We start from the raw sequence: 15,666 nt of genomic DNA, 5'->3' as shown, positions 1-15,666 counted from the left end.
TACAGCCCAGATGGCCTCCTTCTTCAAGGACAGCAGATTCCCCCCAGACGTGATCGATGATGCCCTCCACCGCATCTCTTCCACTTCCTGCTCCTCTGCCCTTGAGCCCCGCTCCTCCAACCGCCACCAAGACAGAACCCCACTGGTTCTCACCTACCACCCCACCAACCTACGTATACAACGTATCATCCGCCGTCATTTCCGCCACCTCCAAACGGACCCCACCACCAGGGATATATTTCCCTCCCCTCCCCTCCCTTCGTGACTCCCTCGTCAGGTCTACACCCCCCACCAACCCAACCTCCACTCCCGGCACCGTCCCCTGCAACCACAGGAAATGTAAAACTTGCGCCCACACCTCCTCCCTCACTTCCCTCCAAGGCCCCAAAGGATCCTTCCATATCCGCCACAAGTTCACCTGTACCTCCACACACATCATCTATTGCATCCGCTGCACCCGATGTGGCCCCCTCTATATTGGTGAGACAGGCCGCTTACTTGCGGAACGCTTCAGGGAACACCTCTGGGACGCCCGGACCAACCAATCCAACCACCCCGTGGCTCAACACTTTAACTCTCCCTCCCACTCCACCGAGGACATGCAGGTCCTTGGACTCCTCCACTGGCAGAACATAACAACACGACGGCTGGATGAGGAGCGCCTCATCTTCCGCCTGGGAACCCTCCAACCACAAGGAATGAACTCAGATTTCTCTAGTTTCCTCATTTCCCCTCCCTCCCACCTTGTCTCAGTCGGTTCCCTCAACTCAGCACCGCCCTCCTAACCTGCAATCTTCTTCCTGACCTCTCCGCCCCCACCCCACTCTGGCCTATCACCCTCACCTTGACCTCCTTCCACCTATCACATCTCCATCGCCCCTCCCCCAAGTCCCTCCTCCCTACCTTTTATCTTAGCCTGCTTGGCACACTCTCCTCATTCCTGATGAAGGGCTTATGCCCGAAACGTCGAATTTCCTTTTCCTTGGATGCTGCCTAACCTGCTGTGCTTTAACCAGCAACACATTTTCAGCTGGTACAATTACAGCATATAATAGGCATCCGAATGGTTATATGAATAGGAAGGGTTGGGAGGGATATGGGCTGGGTGCTGGCAGGTGGGACTAGATTGGGTTGGATATCTGGTCAGTAGGCACGAGTTGGACAAAGGATCTGTTTCCGTACTGTATATCTCTAAGGCCCTAATTGACATAAAAGATCCTACAGCAAGTATGGGCATGTGGAAGTTCATTTTCGCACCTCATCTAAATGACAGCACCTCTGACAGTGCATCACTCCCATAGCACTGACCCTCCCACAGTGCAGTACTTCGACAGCACTGACCCTCCCACAGTGCAGTACTTCGACAGCACTGAACCTCCATCAGTGCAGCACTCCCTCAGCACTGACCATCCAACATTCTGGATCAGTGGTGCTGGAAAAGCACAGCAGTTCAGGCAGCATCCAAAGTGCAGCGAAATCGACGTTTCGGGCAAAAGGCCTTCATCAGCACTTTGGATGCTGTCTGAACGGCTGTGCTTTTCCAGCACCACTGATCCAGAATCTGTTTTCCAGCATCTGCAGTCATTGTTTTTACCTCACTGATCCTCCCACAGTGCAGAACTTCCTCAGCACTGAACCTCCATCAGCGCAGCACTCCCTCAGCACTGACCATCCAACAGGGTGATACTCGCTCAGCACTGAACCTCCAACAGTGCTGTACTCCCTCAGCACTGACCCTCCAACAGAGCAGCACTCCCTCAGCACTGACTCTCCAACAGAGCAGCACTCCCTGAGCACTGACCCTCCAACTGTGCAGTCCTCCCTCAGCACTGACCGTCCAACAGTGCGGTGCTCCCTCAGCACTGACCATCCAACACTGTGGTACACCCTCAGCACTGACCCTCCGACACTGCGGTACTCTCTCAGCACTGACCATCCAACAGTGTGGTATTCCTGTAGCACTGACCCTACAACAGTGCGGTATCCCTCATCATTGACCCTCCAACAGTGTGGTACTCCCTCAGAATTGACCCAACAACAGTGCTGTACTCTATCAGCACTGACCCTCCGACAGTGCAGCACTCCCTCATCACTGACCCTCCAACAGTGCGGTATCCTTCATCACTGACCCTCCAACAGTGCGGTACTCCCTCAGAACTGACCCTACAACAGTGCGGTACTCCCTAAGCCCTGACCCTCCAACAGTGGGGTACTCCATCAGCACTCACCCTCCAACAGTGCTGTACTCCCTCAGCACTGACCCTCCCACAGTGCAGCACTCCTTCAGCACTGACCCTCCAACAATGCAGCACTTCCTCAGCAGTAACCCGCCAACAGTGCAGCACTTCCTCAGCATTGACTCTCCAACAGTGTAGTACTCACTCAGCAATGAACCTCCAATAGTGTGGTACTCCCTCAGCACCGACCCTCCAACAGTGCGGTACATCCTCAGCACTGACCCTCCAACATTGCAGCACTCCCTCAGCAATCACCCTTCGACAGTGCAGCACTCCCTCAGCACTGACCCTCTAACAGTGCGGTACTCCCTCAGCACTGACCCTCCGACAGTGCAGCATTCCCTCAGCACTGACCGTCCAACAGTGCAGCACTTCCTCAGCACTGACCCTCCAACAGTGCGGTATCCCTCATCACTGACCCTCCAACAGTGCCGCACTGCCTCAGCACTGACCCTCCTACAGTGCAGTACTACCTCAGCACTGACTCTCCAGCTTATGGCACTCTCTCAGCACTGACCCTCCGACAGTGCAGCACTCCCTCAGCACTGACCCTCCAACAGTGCAGTACTCCCTCAGGACAAACGCTCCAACAGTGCAGCACTCCCTCAACACTGAGTCTCCAATAGTGTGGTACTCACTCAGCACTGACCCTCCAACAGTGTGGTACTCCCTCAGCACTGAGTGTTCAACAGTGTGTACTCCTTCGGCAATGCAGTACTCCCTCAGCACTGACCTTCCAACAGTGCAGTACTCCCTCAGCACAGATATCTAAACAGTGCTGTATTCCCTCAGCACTGACCGTCCAACAGTGCAGCACTCCCTCAGCAGTGACCCTCTGACAGTACGGTACCCCCTCAGCACTGACCTTTTGACACAGCGGTATTCCCTCAGCACTGACCCTATGAAAGTGCGAAACTCCCTCAGCACTGACCCTCTGACACTGCGGTACTCCCTCAGCACTGACCCTGTGACAGTGCGGTACTCCCTCAGCACTGACCCTCTGACACTGCGGTACTCCCTCAGCACTGACCCTCCAGCCGTACGTTACTCCCTCAGCACTGACCCTCTGACACTGCGGTACTCCCTCAGCACTGACCCTGTGACAGTGCGGTACTCCCTCAGCACTGACCCTCCAGCCGTACGTTACTCCCTCAGCACTGACCCTCTGACATTGTGGTACCTCCTCAGCACTGACCCTCCAGCCGTACGTTACTCCCTCAGCACTGACCCTCTGACAGTGCAGCACTCCCTCAGTACTGACCCTCCAACAGTGGGAAAAATGCTGGTGTAAATTATTAAAATGTGAAATTATGACTCATTTGGATAGCAGTAACAGGATAGGTCAGAGTCAGCATGGATTTACGAAGAGGACATTGTAGTTGACTAATCTTCTGGAATGTTTTGAGAATGTAACTATGAAGATGAACAAGGAAGAGCCAGTGAATGTAGTGTACCTGGCCCTCCAAATAGACTTTGATAAAATCCCACATCGGAGGTTAGTGAGCAAAAGTAGGGCACATGGGATTGGGGGGCAAAATACCGACTTGGATTGAAAATTGGCTGACTGACAGGAAGCAAAGAGTAGTGATAAACAGGTCCCTTTCTGAATGGCAGACGGTGACCAGTGGGGTACCACAAGGTTCGGTGCTGGGACCACAGCTATTTACAACACATATTAATGATATAGATGAAGGTATTAAAAGTAATATTAGCAAATGTGCTGATGACACAAAGCTGAGTGGCAGGGTGAAATGAGAGGAGGAAGTGATGAGAATACAGGGTGACTTGGACAGGCTAGGTGAGTGGACGGATGCATTGCAGATGCAGTTTAATGTGGATAAGTGTGTGGTTATCCACTTTGGCAAGAAAGGAAGGTAGAATACTACCTAAATGGAGTCAAGTTAGGTAAAGGGGAAGTACAACGAGATCTAGGTGTTCTTGTACATCAATCAATGAAAGCAAGCATGCAGGTACAGCAGGTAGTGAAGAAAGTTAATGGCACTCTGGCCTTTATAACAAGCAGAATTGAGTACAGGAGCAAAGAGGTCCTTCTGCAGCTGTACAGGGCCCTGGGGAGACCTCACCTGGAATATTGTGTGCAGTTTTGGTCTCCGAATTTGAGGAAAGACACTCTGGTTATTGAGGGAGTGCAGCGTAGGTTCACGAGGTCAATTCCCAGAATGGCGGGACTATCATATTTTGAAAGATTGGAGTGACTGGGCTTGTATACACTTGAATTTAGAAGACTGAGAGGGGATCTGATTGAGACATATAAGATTATTAAAGGATTGGACACTCTGGAGGCAGGAAACATGTTTCCGCTGATGAGTGAGTCCCGAATCAGAGGACACAGCTTAAAAATAAGGGGTAGGCCATTTAGAACAGAGTTGAGGAGAAACTTCTTCATCTAGAGAGTGGTGGGTATATGAAATGCTCTGCCCCAGAGGGCAGTGGAGGCCAAGTCTCTGGATACTTTGAAGAAAGTGTTGGATAGAGCTCTTAAGGATAGTGGAATCAAGGGTTATGGGGATAAGGCAGGAACAGGATACTGATTGTGGATGATCAACCATGATCATAATGAATGGTGGTGCTAGCTCAAAGGGCCGAATGGCCTACTCCTGCACCTATTGTCTATCGACCCTCCAACAGTGCAGTATTCCATCAGCACTGGCCCTCTGACAATGCAGTGCTCCCTCAGCATTGACCCTCCAACAGTGCGGTGCTCCCTCAGCACTGACCCTCTGACAGTGCAGTGTTCCTTCAACACTGACCATCCGACAGTGCGGCATTCCCTCAGTACTGACCCTCTGACAGTGCGGTACTCCTTCAGAATTGACCCTCTGACAGTGTCCCCTGTCTCAGTACTGAGCCTCCGACAGTGCAGCACTCCCTCAGTACTGACCCTCTGCCAGGGCAGAACCCCTTGTACTGACCCTCTGGCATTATAGCACTTCCTCAGTCCTATCTCACAGCACTCCCTCAGTACTGACACTCGGATAGTGCAGTACTCCCTCAGCACTAATCTTTTGATAGTGCAGCATTCCCTCAGCACTGACCCTCTGACAGTGCAGCACTGCCTCAATAATGGGTCTCTGATCATGCAGCACTCTGTCAGTACTCACTGTCTGACAGTGCGGCACTCCCTCAATACTGACCCTCTGACAGTATAGCACTCCCTCAGCACTGACCCTCTGACAATGCAGTACTCCCTCAGTACTGACCCTCTGACAGTGCAGTACACCCTCAGTACTGACCCTGTGACAGTACAGCACTCCTTGATCATTTGCAGGATTGTGCACTCAACCATTTGGAGGCCATTTGTTTGCCAGAGCAGTACTTTGCTGCAACAAATGTTTCTACTATCTGACTAGCGACATCTTTTTAAGAGCCTTGGATGAAATCCATCTGTGCCCGGACACTTATCAGCCCTCAGTTTCAACAATTAATTCAATATCACTTCTCTGGTGACCATAATTTTCCCGATATGCGGCTTCCTTTCCACTTCCTGAGTTAAAGCCGATGAACACTGATGCAAAATACCTCTTCAATTAATCTGTCATTTCTGTACATTGCATTATCAATTTTTCAGACTCCTTTCCATCAGGCCAACTCTTACTTTACTAATTTTTTCTGTTTTAAACATTTAAAGACATTTTTTCTGTCTGCTTTTATATTTCTAGCTAGCTTTCTTGTACCCTAATACCTTCCTCCTTCCTAATGCTTTAGTCATACTTTGATGCCTTGTCTCATCAGCTGAGCTGCAATCTGACTGAGCACAATTACATGCTTTTTCTTTCACCTTGACACTATCTTTAATGCTTTTAGTTTGCTGCAGAATCATTTGGGCTTGTTAGAATGTCTCTATTCTGTGTATTCTGAAATATGCCCTTAAAGGTTTAGTTCTGCATCTCTATAGATCTATCAATCATTTAATCTAATTTATAAATTCACTTTCATGTGCTCATAGTTGCCTTTATTCAGTTTTTCAATTACATCAATCAATCTTATCTTTTATCAATTAGAATCCCTACTGCGTGGAAACAGGCCCTTCAGCCCAACAAGTCCACACCGATCTCGGAGGAGTATCTCACCCAAGATCATTGCCCTACATTTACCCCTGACTAATGCACCTAATCTACACATCCCTGAACATTATGGGCAATTTAGCATGGCTAACCCACCTAACCTGCACATTCTTGGACTGTGGGAGGATACCGGAGCACCCGAAGGAAACTCATGCAGACACGGGGAGAACGTGCAAACTCCACACAGACAGTCACCCGAGGCTGGAATGGAACCTGGGTCCCTGGTGCGGTGAGGCAGCAGTGCTAACCACTGAGCAACCGTGCCCATTTCCTTGTCTAATAATCTTGTCTCCTTCAAACTCAATGTAAAATACAATCATTTTATGGCCCCTGCTATCTTTGTGTTCCTTCATGGTGAGATTAGTAATAAATCCTTTCTCATTGTATTTACTAGCACAGTAAGGAGAGAAGAAAAGGTAGGCTTTTTAATTGAATCCTTTCATCATTTTAACCTCTTTGGCAGTATTCCTGAACAGGCATCCAAGACTATGGAACAATTTTTTATAAGAGTTTAAAAAATGTATCCCTGGCAAAGTACACGGAATCTGTCGAAATAACGTTGATCAGAAATTCTGATCTAAAAAAGACATTTGTTGAAGTTTGTTGCATTAATGCCTGACTGTTACTATCGAAAGATGAAACCTCATTGAATCCTCCGTGAGTGAAAAGTCGAATTGAATGTGGTGTTCCAGAAAAATTTTGGAATTTGTGTCCAGAGACAGCAACCATCTGGACTCTTGCTCCAAGGAAGAGAATTGGTGAAGCTATAGATCCCTTAGGCAAATAAAAATCAAACACACAACAACAAATGATGAAAGACAGTGATATAAAATGCAACTGACCCAACTGCAGGCTAACTGTTTGCAAGGTACAGTTTTTCAGCACGGCAGTTATATTGGAAACCCAAAGAGTTTAACTGTGGCCTGTTGATTACTGGAAATCTCAATGGCACCTCACGAGCCTGAGGTACTCTGCTAGCTTTGCATTATAACCAGTTGCAACTTTATTCTCTGTTTGATGAAAAAAAAAACTCACATCCAGCTGTGTTCCTTGCTTCAATGTGCACGAGGTCAGGGTCCTTGTCCAAACCCATTACAGACCTGGGGGAGAAGGAATGAAAACAGGTGAAATAAATAAAGTTAGGACATCTTTGTCTACTTATCTGACAGGCCCATTTATGCTCATCTCCCATATCTCTCAACACAGACTATCATTAGGCATTGCTTGCACACAGGAAAATCAATGCCACTGGACCTGGGGAAGGGAATAATTTATCACTATTTCTTAAAGCGATGACGATCTGACTGGGGCTTTTATCTTTATTCGGTTTTCTTCGATTTAGAAGTGACATGAGGCAATATACTAAAGGGAAGTGTGGTTACATAGTTGTTGCTCACTGAGAGACATTAATCTCTGTTTAAACTGTAATTATAGCTACAGTGAGTCACATTAGGATGCAGCAATATGACTAGAAACAGTACAAATACAGAGCTTCATAAGAATTCAGGGAATTAGGGAGCTATGAGTAGATATTTCTAATCAACCTGTTCAAGGATGTTATGACACACTTCTACAGCAGGTAGGGCTTGAAGTCAGTCCTCCTGGCTCAGAGACAGGGCACTGACACTGGAGACCCCGGGGGAAGCTGCGTGTTTACCTGTCGAAAGAAGGGTCAGCTCAAGGACTCATCACATAACAGGAAGCAACAATACAATTCACGTGATATCATCAAGAGTTGAAGTACTGGGCACCTCGATGCATTCCCTGAGGATTATGTATCGTGTCTGTTAAATTATCCACCCTCACTCTATTCTGAGAAAGACAACATCATATGCATTTTGAAAGGAAGATCAATCCTCATAGGTCCTTCTTATGCTGTCTCTTGCTGCAGCAGGAATAATTGGAGAGCTCAGTGTGACAGTACAGACAAGGTAATAAAAATACATTCAACAGCAATTAAAAATAAACAATGTGGAGCAAAATGAATCACATCTGAGTACGAGATATGCCAATTAATTTTTTGGTCTTTTATTTGTCGCTGAGCTGTAGAAAGATAAATATTTGAAAGAAAAATTTAGTTAAACAAGTAAGGTTTTTGGACCATCTTAAAAGAGGGGGGAGGGAGAGCTCTTGTGGTCTAGTGGTATTGTTCCTACCTCTAACCCAGGAGACATGGGTTCAAGTCCTAGCTACTCTCGGCATTTCATAAAATTTCTGAGCAGGTTGGTAACGAAGATATCTAAGAAAGGAAATATTCTGGAAGTGAACTTAAGGCACAGTCACCATGGGTGGGAGATTACATTTAGGGATGTGCATGTAGTCTGACAATTTTGTACCATATGAGACAATTCTTCATTGAGATGGAGAGTGACGTAATTGATCCTGAATCCAAACAAATGAGACCACGATGGTATGAGGCATGAGCTAACCATGGTGAAGGACATGGCTTAAAAGATAAAGAAGTAAAAGATAAAAGATTAAAAGAGGGAAAATAGAGTTAGCTTGTGGGGAACATGCAAAATTGGTTGTAAGAGCTTCTATAGGTATGCGAAGTTAAAAAGAAGGAAAACAACGATAGGTCTCTTACAATCGGAAACAGGGAAAGTTCTAGCAAGGAACAAAGAGATGGCAGATGAGGACATGTTAAAGGACATGGAAGAGGTTGTCCAGGTCCTAAAATTGGTGAACTCCATATTGAGCTGAAAATGTGTTGCTGGAAAAGCGCAGCAGGTCAGGCAGCATCCAAGGAGCAGGAGAATCGAAGTTTCGGGCATAAGCCCTTCTTCAGGAATGAGGAAAGTGTGTCCAGCAGGCTAAGATAAAAGGTAGGGAGGAGGGACTTGGGGAGGGGTGTTGGAAATGCGACAGGTGGAAGGAGGTTAAGGCGAGGGTGATAGGCCAGAGTGGGGGTGGGGGCGGAGAGGTCAGGAAGAAGATTGCAGGTTAGGAAGGTGGTGCTGAGTTCGAGGGTTGGGACTGAGACAAGGTGGGGGGGGAGGGGAAATGAGGAAACTGGAGAAATCTGATTCATCCCTTGTGGTTGGAGGGTTCCTAAGCGGAAGATGAGGCGCTCTTCCTCCAGCCATTGTGTTGCTATGGTCTGGAGATGGAGGAGTCCAAGGATCTACCCAGAAGATCTTCAGCCACGTTCTCAAACAGACTCGCTATCACAGCCACATCTCCTTCCTCAGCACCTGCCTACGGAACCAACTGACCCCGCACGGATTCCGGACTACGCTCAGACCAACAAAATTTGGAAGACATTTACTATAAACTGACCGACTCCCACAGCTACCTAGACTACACCTCCTCCCACCCTGCCCCCTGTAAAAACGCCATCCCATATTTCCAATTCCTTCATCTCCACCGCATCTGCTCCCAGGAGGACCAGTTCCAATAGCGAACAACCCAGATGGCCTCCTTCTTCAAAGACCGCAATTTCCCCCCAGACTTGGTCGACGATGCTCTCCACCGCATCTCCTCCACTTATCGCTCCTCCACCCTTGAGCCCCGCCCCTCCAATCGCTACCAGGACAGAACCCCACTGGTCCTCACCTACCAACCCACCAACCTCCATATACATCATATCATCCGTCGTCATTTCCGCCACCTCCAAACTGACCCCACCACCAGGGATATATTTCCCTCCCCTCCCCTATCAGTGTTCCAAAAGACCACTGCCTCCGTGACTCCCTTGTTAGGTCCACACCCCCACCAACCCAACCTCCACTCCCGGCACCTTCCCCTGCAACCGCAGGAAATGCAAAACTTGCGCCCACTCCTCCCCACTTACTTCCCTCCAAGGCCGCAAGGGATCCTTCCATATCCACCACAAATTCACCTGCACCTCCACAAACATCATTTACTGCACCCGCTGCACCCAATGTGGCCTCCTCTATATTGGGGAGACAGACTGTCTACTTGCGGAACGTTTCAGAGAACACCTCTGGGACACCCGCACCAACCAACTCAACCACCCTGTGGCTCATCACTTCAACTCCCCCTCCCACTCCACCAAGGACCCTCACCTTAATCTCCTTCCACCTCTCCCATTTCCAACGCCCCTCCCCCAAGTCCCTCTTCCCTACCTTTTATCTTAGCCTGCTTGGCACACTTTCCTCATTCCTGAAGAAGGGCTCATGCCAGAAACATCAATTCTCCTGCTCCTTGGGTGCTGCCTGACCTGCTGCGCTTTTCCAGCAACACATTTTCAGCTCTGATCTCCAGCATCTTCAGTCCTCACTTTCTCCTCGAACTCCATATTGAGTCCAGAAGGATGTCGGGTCTTCAAGCGGAGAATGAGGTTCTGTTCTTCCAGTTTGCACTGAGCTTTGCTGGAGCCCTGCAGCAAGGCTGAGACTGAGATGTTGGCCAGGGACCAGGGTGGGGATGGCCAGGGTACAGGGTGGGGTGTTAAAAGTGATCGTTCTTCAAAGCGATCATCCAAACGGCAACATCAAGGAAACTACATTGGGAGGAGTGAATACAATGGACTCTATTTTAGTTTCAGATTTCCAGCATCCATGCAGTTCTTTGCTTTAGTTCAGTGAGTAACTCTGCAAACCAGTTCTCAACCACTATGTGTCATGCCTCTGTGATAGAGTACTGCATGGCTATACATTTCTGACGTGGTACACTTTCTGACTGGAATGTCTAAATCTCTAACCAGTTGGTGATTCACAACATGCAGAAAGGTTTCATACTGACTTCCAAATAGAGTCCTGGATTCTCAAATGTTGCAGAAATCCAGTGAAACTTTTGAAAAAAAATCACATTTTTAAAAAAATATGCATCCTTGGGCAAGGAACGTCCAGTCATAGATTTTTTTTTAGAAAATGCTTAGGAATGGAAATTGCACAAAGTAAAAGTTTCAGAGAAGTAGAGATGATACCTTAAGTTATACCTCCAACTGCAGATGTAAAACAGCTGTAGTTCACCCCGATGGTAAACGTCCTGCCCAGTGCTGAATCAGAGGAAAAGGGTATTCCTGCTTCAGTTCCTGTGAGAGTGATAGAGATCTACAGAACAGACAACTGGCCACCTACGGCAGCGCGATCTGTTAAAATGATTCTGATGTTAGCCGTGGTGACAGGAGCAACACTGAGCCAGGGAACTTGGAAATCAGCCAGAGCCCCAGAGCTCCTGGCACAGCCACCTGATGAAGGAGTGTCACTCCGAAAGCTAGTGCCTCCAGATAAATCTGTTGGACCATAACCTGGTGTTGGGAGATTTTTAACTATGAATGTTTGAGAAGATTGGTCAAGATCAGCATTGAATTCAGTTTTGCTATCCGACCTCATAATTGACCGCCAACTGAATATTCCACCAGTGAAAAAACAAATACAACACTGAAATATTGATTATCCATATCCATATCATTACCAATATCCAAATGTTAGCTTCAGGGTAACCTGATTGGCTGAACTGTTGAACAGGAAGCACAACTTATCCTAATAATATCCACAATAGATTTAATCAATATTACAACAGACAATTGGTGGAGACAGCTCGAAGGATCTCCCTTTGCACATCCATATTTTCTTTTACTACTTCATCATTGCAACTTAATATTAAAGGAGAGTTTAATTAAGGGATTGGTCCATGTTTTAAAATGTCAGTTGGGTTTTGCGTAGCGGTTCACATAAACTTGAGGTGAATAATCACTATGCTTTTAAATTTCTTTCATTGAAAAGCTTTGAGAATGAAAAGTAAAAGTTACCCACAGGCGCTTAGATTTGCAAACCATCAGCACTTCACTGCATATCTCCTATCATAAATCTTACATATGCAACACAAACCCCAGGAGGCATTTCCACTGTTCCTAGTTATGGCTTTGACAGTTCTCACAGAATTACTTGACGGCAGCTTTTAGCAGTACTGGGAAAAGTGTAGTAAAATGACTTTGTCTGACAGCTTAAAGAAATCAGGGAAGGAGAACCCTAGTGATTCCTTCAGTATTTCATCTCTGCAGAGAAAGAACACACTCCAAAACAACCACCTCTGGTGTGATACGCTTAATAAGAGTCGCAAAGAAAATATCTGACAAATCTGTTCCTTGAAAGTACATTTGGCCATTTCAACTGATTTTCACAGAGTTTTAGAGACACCAAAGGTAGTCTGCCAATTTATATTCGAGCACTCTATTCACTTGGCAATGCGTCATCCCACAGCTGGCACTCTGCACCCACCCCACCTGGCCCCATCCCTACCTGGCACCCAACCTTTCCTAGCCAATGGCTACCCTTCCTTCTCAGTACTCCAACATCACATTCACCACAGTGCTGACCGTGGCTGTCAGAATGGCTGTGAGGACCTTTACATTTCAGAATACAGCAGCTGACTGTTGTGACAGGGTAACATACAACAAAAAACTGTGGGGATCTGGAATAAAAACACGAATCGCTGGAGAAACTCAGTGGTCTGGCGGCATCTGTGGGAAGAACGCAGAGTTAACGGTTCTGAAGAAGAGCCACCAAACATGAACACTGCTTTCTCCCCACAGTAGCTGTCAGACCTCCTGAGATTCTCCAGTGATTCATGTTTTTGTTATGAACAGTCCTATGGAACATGGGAGTAGCCAGAACAGAGGCAAACACAGAAGTTGCTGGAAAAGCTCAGCAGGTCTGGCAGCAGGTGTGAAGAGAAAGCACAGTTAAAGTTTCAGGTCCAGTGACTCTCCTTCAGAACACTCTCAGAACACAAGTATGACTTTACATTCCTGCATGAGACTGGGACACTGAGAAGTCTGGCTGATTATTTTTGAGATGCAAATTTTATTTGTACACCAGCTTTTATTTGAAATAGTACAATGGGAAAATTAACACCCATTTGAGACAGCATTAACAGTTCAGCAGAAACACAGCACCCTGAACACAACGAAACATTCCGCCAATACTGCACCAGAGTAAAAACCTGTTACAGGAAGGATATTATTAAACTGGAGAGGGTTCCCAAAGATTTACCAGGATGTTTCTGGGAATGAATGGTTTGAGTTATAAGGAGAGACTGGATAGGCTGGGACTTTTTCACTGGAATATAGGAGGTAGAGGTTTATAAAATCATGAGGGAATAGATAAGGTGAATGACTGTTATCATTTCCCTAGGCTGGGAGATTTCAAGATTGGGGGGTGTATTTTAAAGATGGGAGGAGAAAGTTTAAAAAAAAGACATGAGGGGCAATTTTTTTTACACAGAGAGTGGAATGACCTTCCTGAGGAAGTGGGGATGTGTGTACATTTACAACATTTAAAAATCATGTGTATAAGTACATGAATAAGAATTGTTTGGAAGAACATGGGCCAAGTTCAGGCAAGTGGGACTATAGTTTCGGTTGGGATTATGATCAGCATGGATTTGTTGGGCCTAAGGGTCTATTTACGTGCTGGATGGCTCTCTGACTGTGACTTTACAATGAGTATTGTTCAGATTTGGGAGACAGTTAGCTCAGTTGGTTGGCAACGCAGAGTTATGCCAACAGGATGGGTTCAAGTCCCATGACCATGAAGGATTCTCTTTCTTATCTCTCCCATCACCTGAGGTGTGCTAACCCTCAGGTAAACTGCCACCAGTCATCCCCAACTAGTCCTGTGGTTCCCTGGGATTATAGTGAATGTAGTGCAGATTTAGCACAATGATGCCTGGTAGGAAAATAGACAGGAAAACATTTTTTGCTACTTTTGAAAATTAAGGGGCATGACTAGAATTGCTTATAATTCTGATGGGTTGGGACAGGGTGAATAGAGCCAGTTGTTTCAGTGGTTTTCCTAGATCGGTACTCAATTAAAATGTATAGACAGCCAGTACAGATATGATCGGTAGATTGATCTCCGTCTGCATCGTAACATCTCTATGATTTAGAACAATTCTGGCCTGGGGCACAAACGTAAGATTAAAAGTAAGAGATTTAGGATAGTGAAGAAAAGTAACATTGTTTACTGAGATGGCTGAGCGACTGTGATATGTCAACATTTTAAAAAAGATTAGGTAGATAGGACAAAAAGCAAATTAAAACACTACAGACGCTGCATTTCTGAAACAAAAAGAGGATGGACATTCTCAGTAGGTTTGGCAGCATCTCAATGGAGAAAGAAACAGAATTAAAGCCTCAGGTTGGTGACCTTTCTCCCCTGTCTCTGCTTCAGGTTGGTGACCTTTCTCCCCTGTCTCTGCTTCAGGCTGGTGACCTTTCTCCCCTGTCTCTGCTTCAGGCTGGTGACCTTTCTCCCCTGTCTCTGCTTCAGGTTGGTGACCTTTCTCCCCTGTCTCTGCTTCAGGCTGGTGACCTTTCTCCCCTGTCTCTGCTTCAGGCTGATGACTTTTCTCCCCTGTCTCTGCTGGAGGGTTTTAGTTGCAGAGCAGTCTGGCCAAAGCACATCAGGGCTGCAACTCCAATCTCAACTTGCAGAAGTTTTCTTTTCTGGTTCTCATCTAATCTTTTACTCCATTTACAGAGAGATGTGAGTAGGTAGCCCGAATCACTTATCTTTAATACACTGAAGGAAACCCTCAGAAATACTATCAGGCTTCAAAGTTTAGAGAGTAAACTTCAGAACATTCATTCATCTCCACTACTTAACCCTGGTCTGCAACATTTCAGATAACAATGCACTTATCCATCCAAATCCTAAACAGATGTTTATTCAGCTCTTATCCAGCAATGATTTTGCTTGTTTTTCCTGCCCGTACCACATTTGTCACACATTTGGTCTAAATTCTAATATTGCATGGCCTGATTATAGTGGACATGGAGAAGATGTTTCCACCAGTAGGAAAGGCTAGGACCCAGGAGCACAGCCTTTGAACTGAGATGAGGAGGAATACCTTCATACGGAGGGTGGTGACTCTGTGGAACTCATTGCCACACAGGGCGGTGGAGGCCAAGTCATTGAGTGTATTTAAGGCAGAGATAGACAGGTTCTTGATTGGTAAGAGGATCAAGCATTACAGGGAGGAGGCAGGAGAATGGGGTTGAGGATCAAGCATTACATGGAGGAGGCAGGAGAATGGGGTTGAGGATCAAGCATTACATGGAGGAGGCAGGAAAATGGGGTTGAGGATCAAGCATTACAGGGAGGAGGCAGGAGAATGGGGTTGAGATACAGATCAGCCATCATCAAATGGTGGACCACACTCGATGATGGTATCATAGGTTCTTGACAGTACAGAATGAAGCCATTCAGCTCATCAAGTCTGCTTCGACGTTCTGAAGAGCATTCCACCCATGCTCGCACCTCCGAACAACCCCAACATTTCCCATGGCTGTCCTGCACATCCCTGGGCTTTATGGATAATTTAGCATGGCCAGTCCACCTAACCTGCACATCCTTGGGATTGTGGGAGAAAAC

General features: G+C 46.7%; 1 protein-coding gene across 1 annotated transcript in view; it reads right to left on the bottom strand.

Annotated features, from left to right (window-relative positions):
- LOC132826396 (VPS10 domain-containing receptor SorCS1-like) overlaps positions 1-15,666 on the bottom strand; it is an 815,604-nt gene that overhangs the window by 249,123 nt on the left and 550,815 nt on the right. The window contains exon 7 of the mRNA XM_060842288.1: positions 7,358-7,422. Coding sequence (XP_060698271.1) covers positions 7,358-7,422 — 65 coding nt within the window. The remainder of the gene's footprint in view (positions 1-7,357; positions 7,423-15,666) is intronic.

This window comes from Hemiscyllium ocellatum, chromosome 22 (genome assembly GCF_020745735.1).
Source record: "Hemiscyllium ocellatum isolate sHemOce1 chromosome 22, sHemOce1.pat.X.cur, whole genome shotgun sequence".
Lineage (NCBI taxonomy): Eukaryota > Metazoa > Chordata > Chondrichthyes > Orectolobiformes > Hemiscylliidae > Hemiscyllium > Hemiscyllium ocellatum.
Note: the sequence above shows the minus strand (reverse complement) of the source record. Positions and strands in the feature narration are given on the sequence as shown.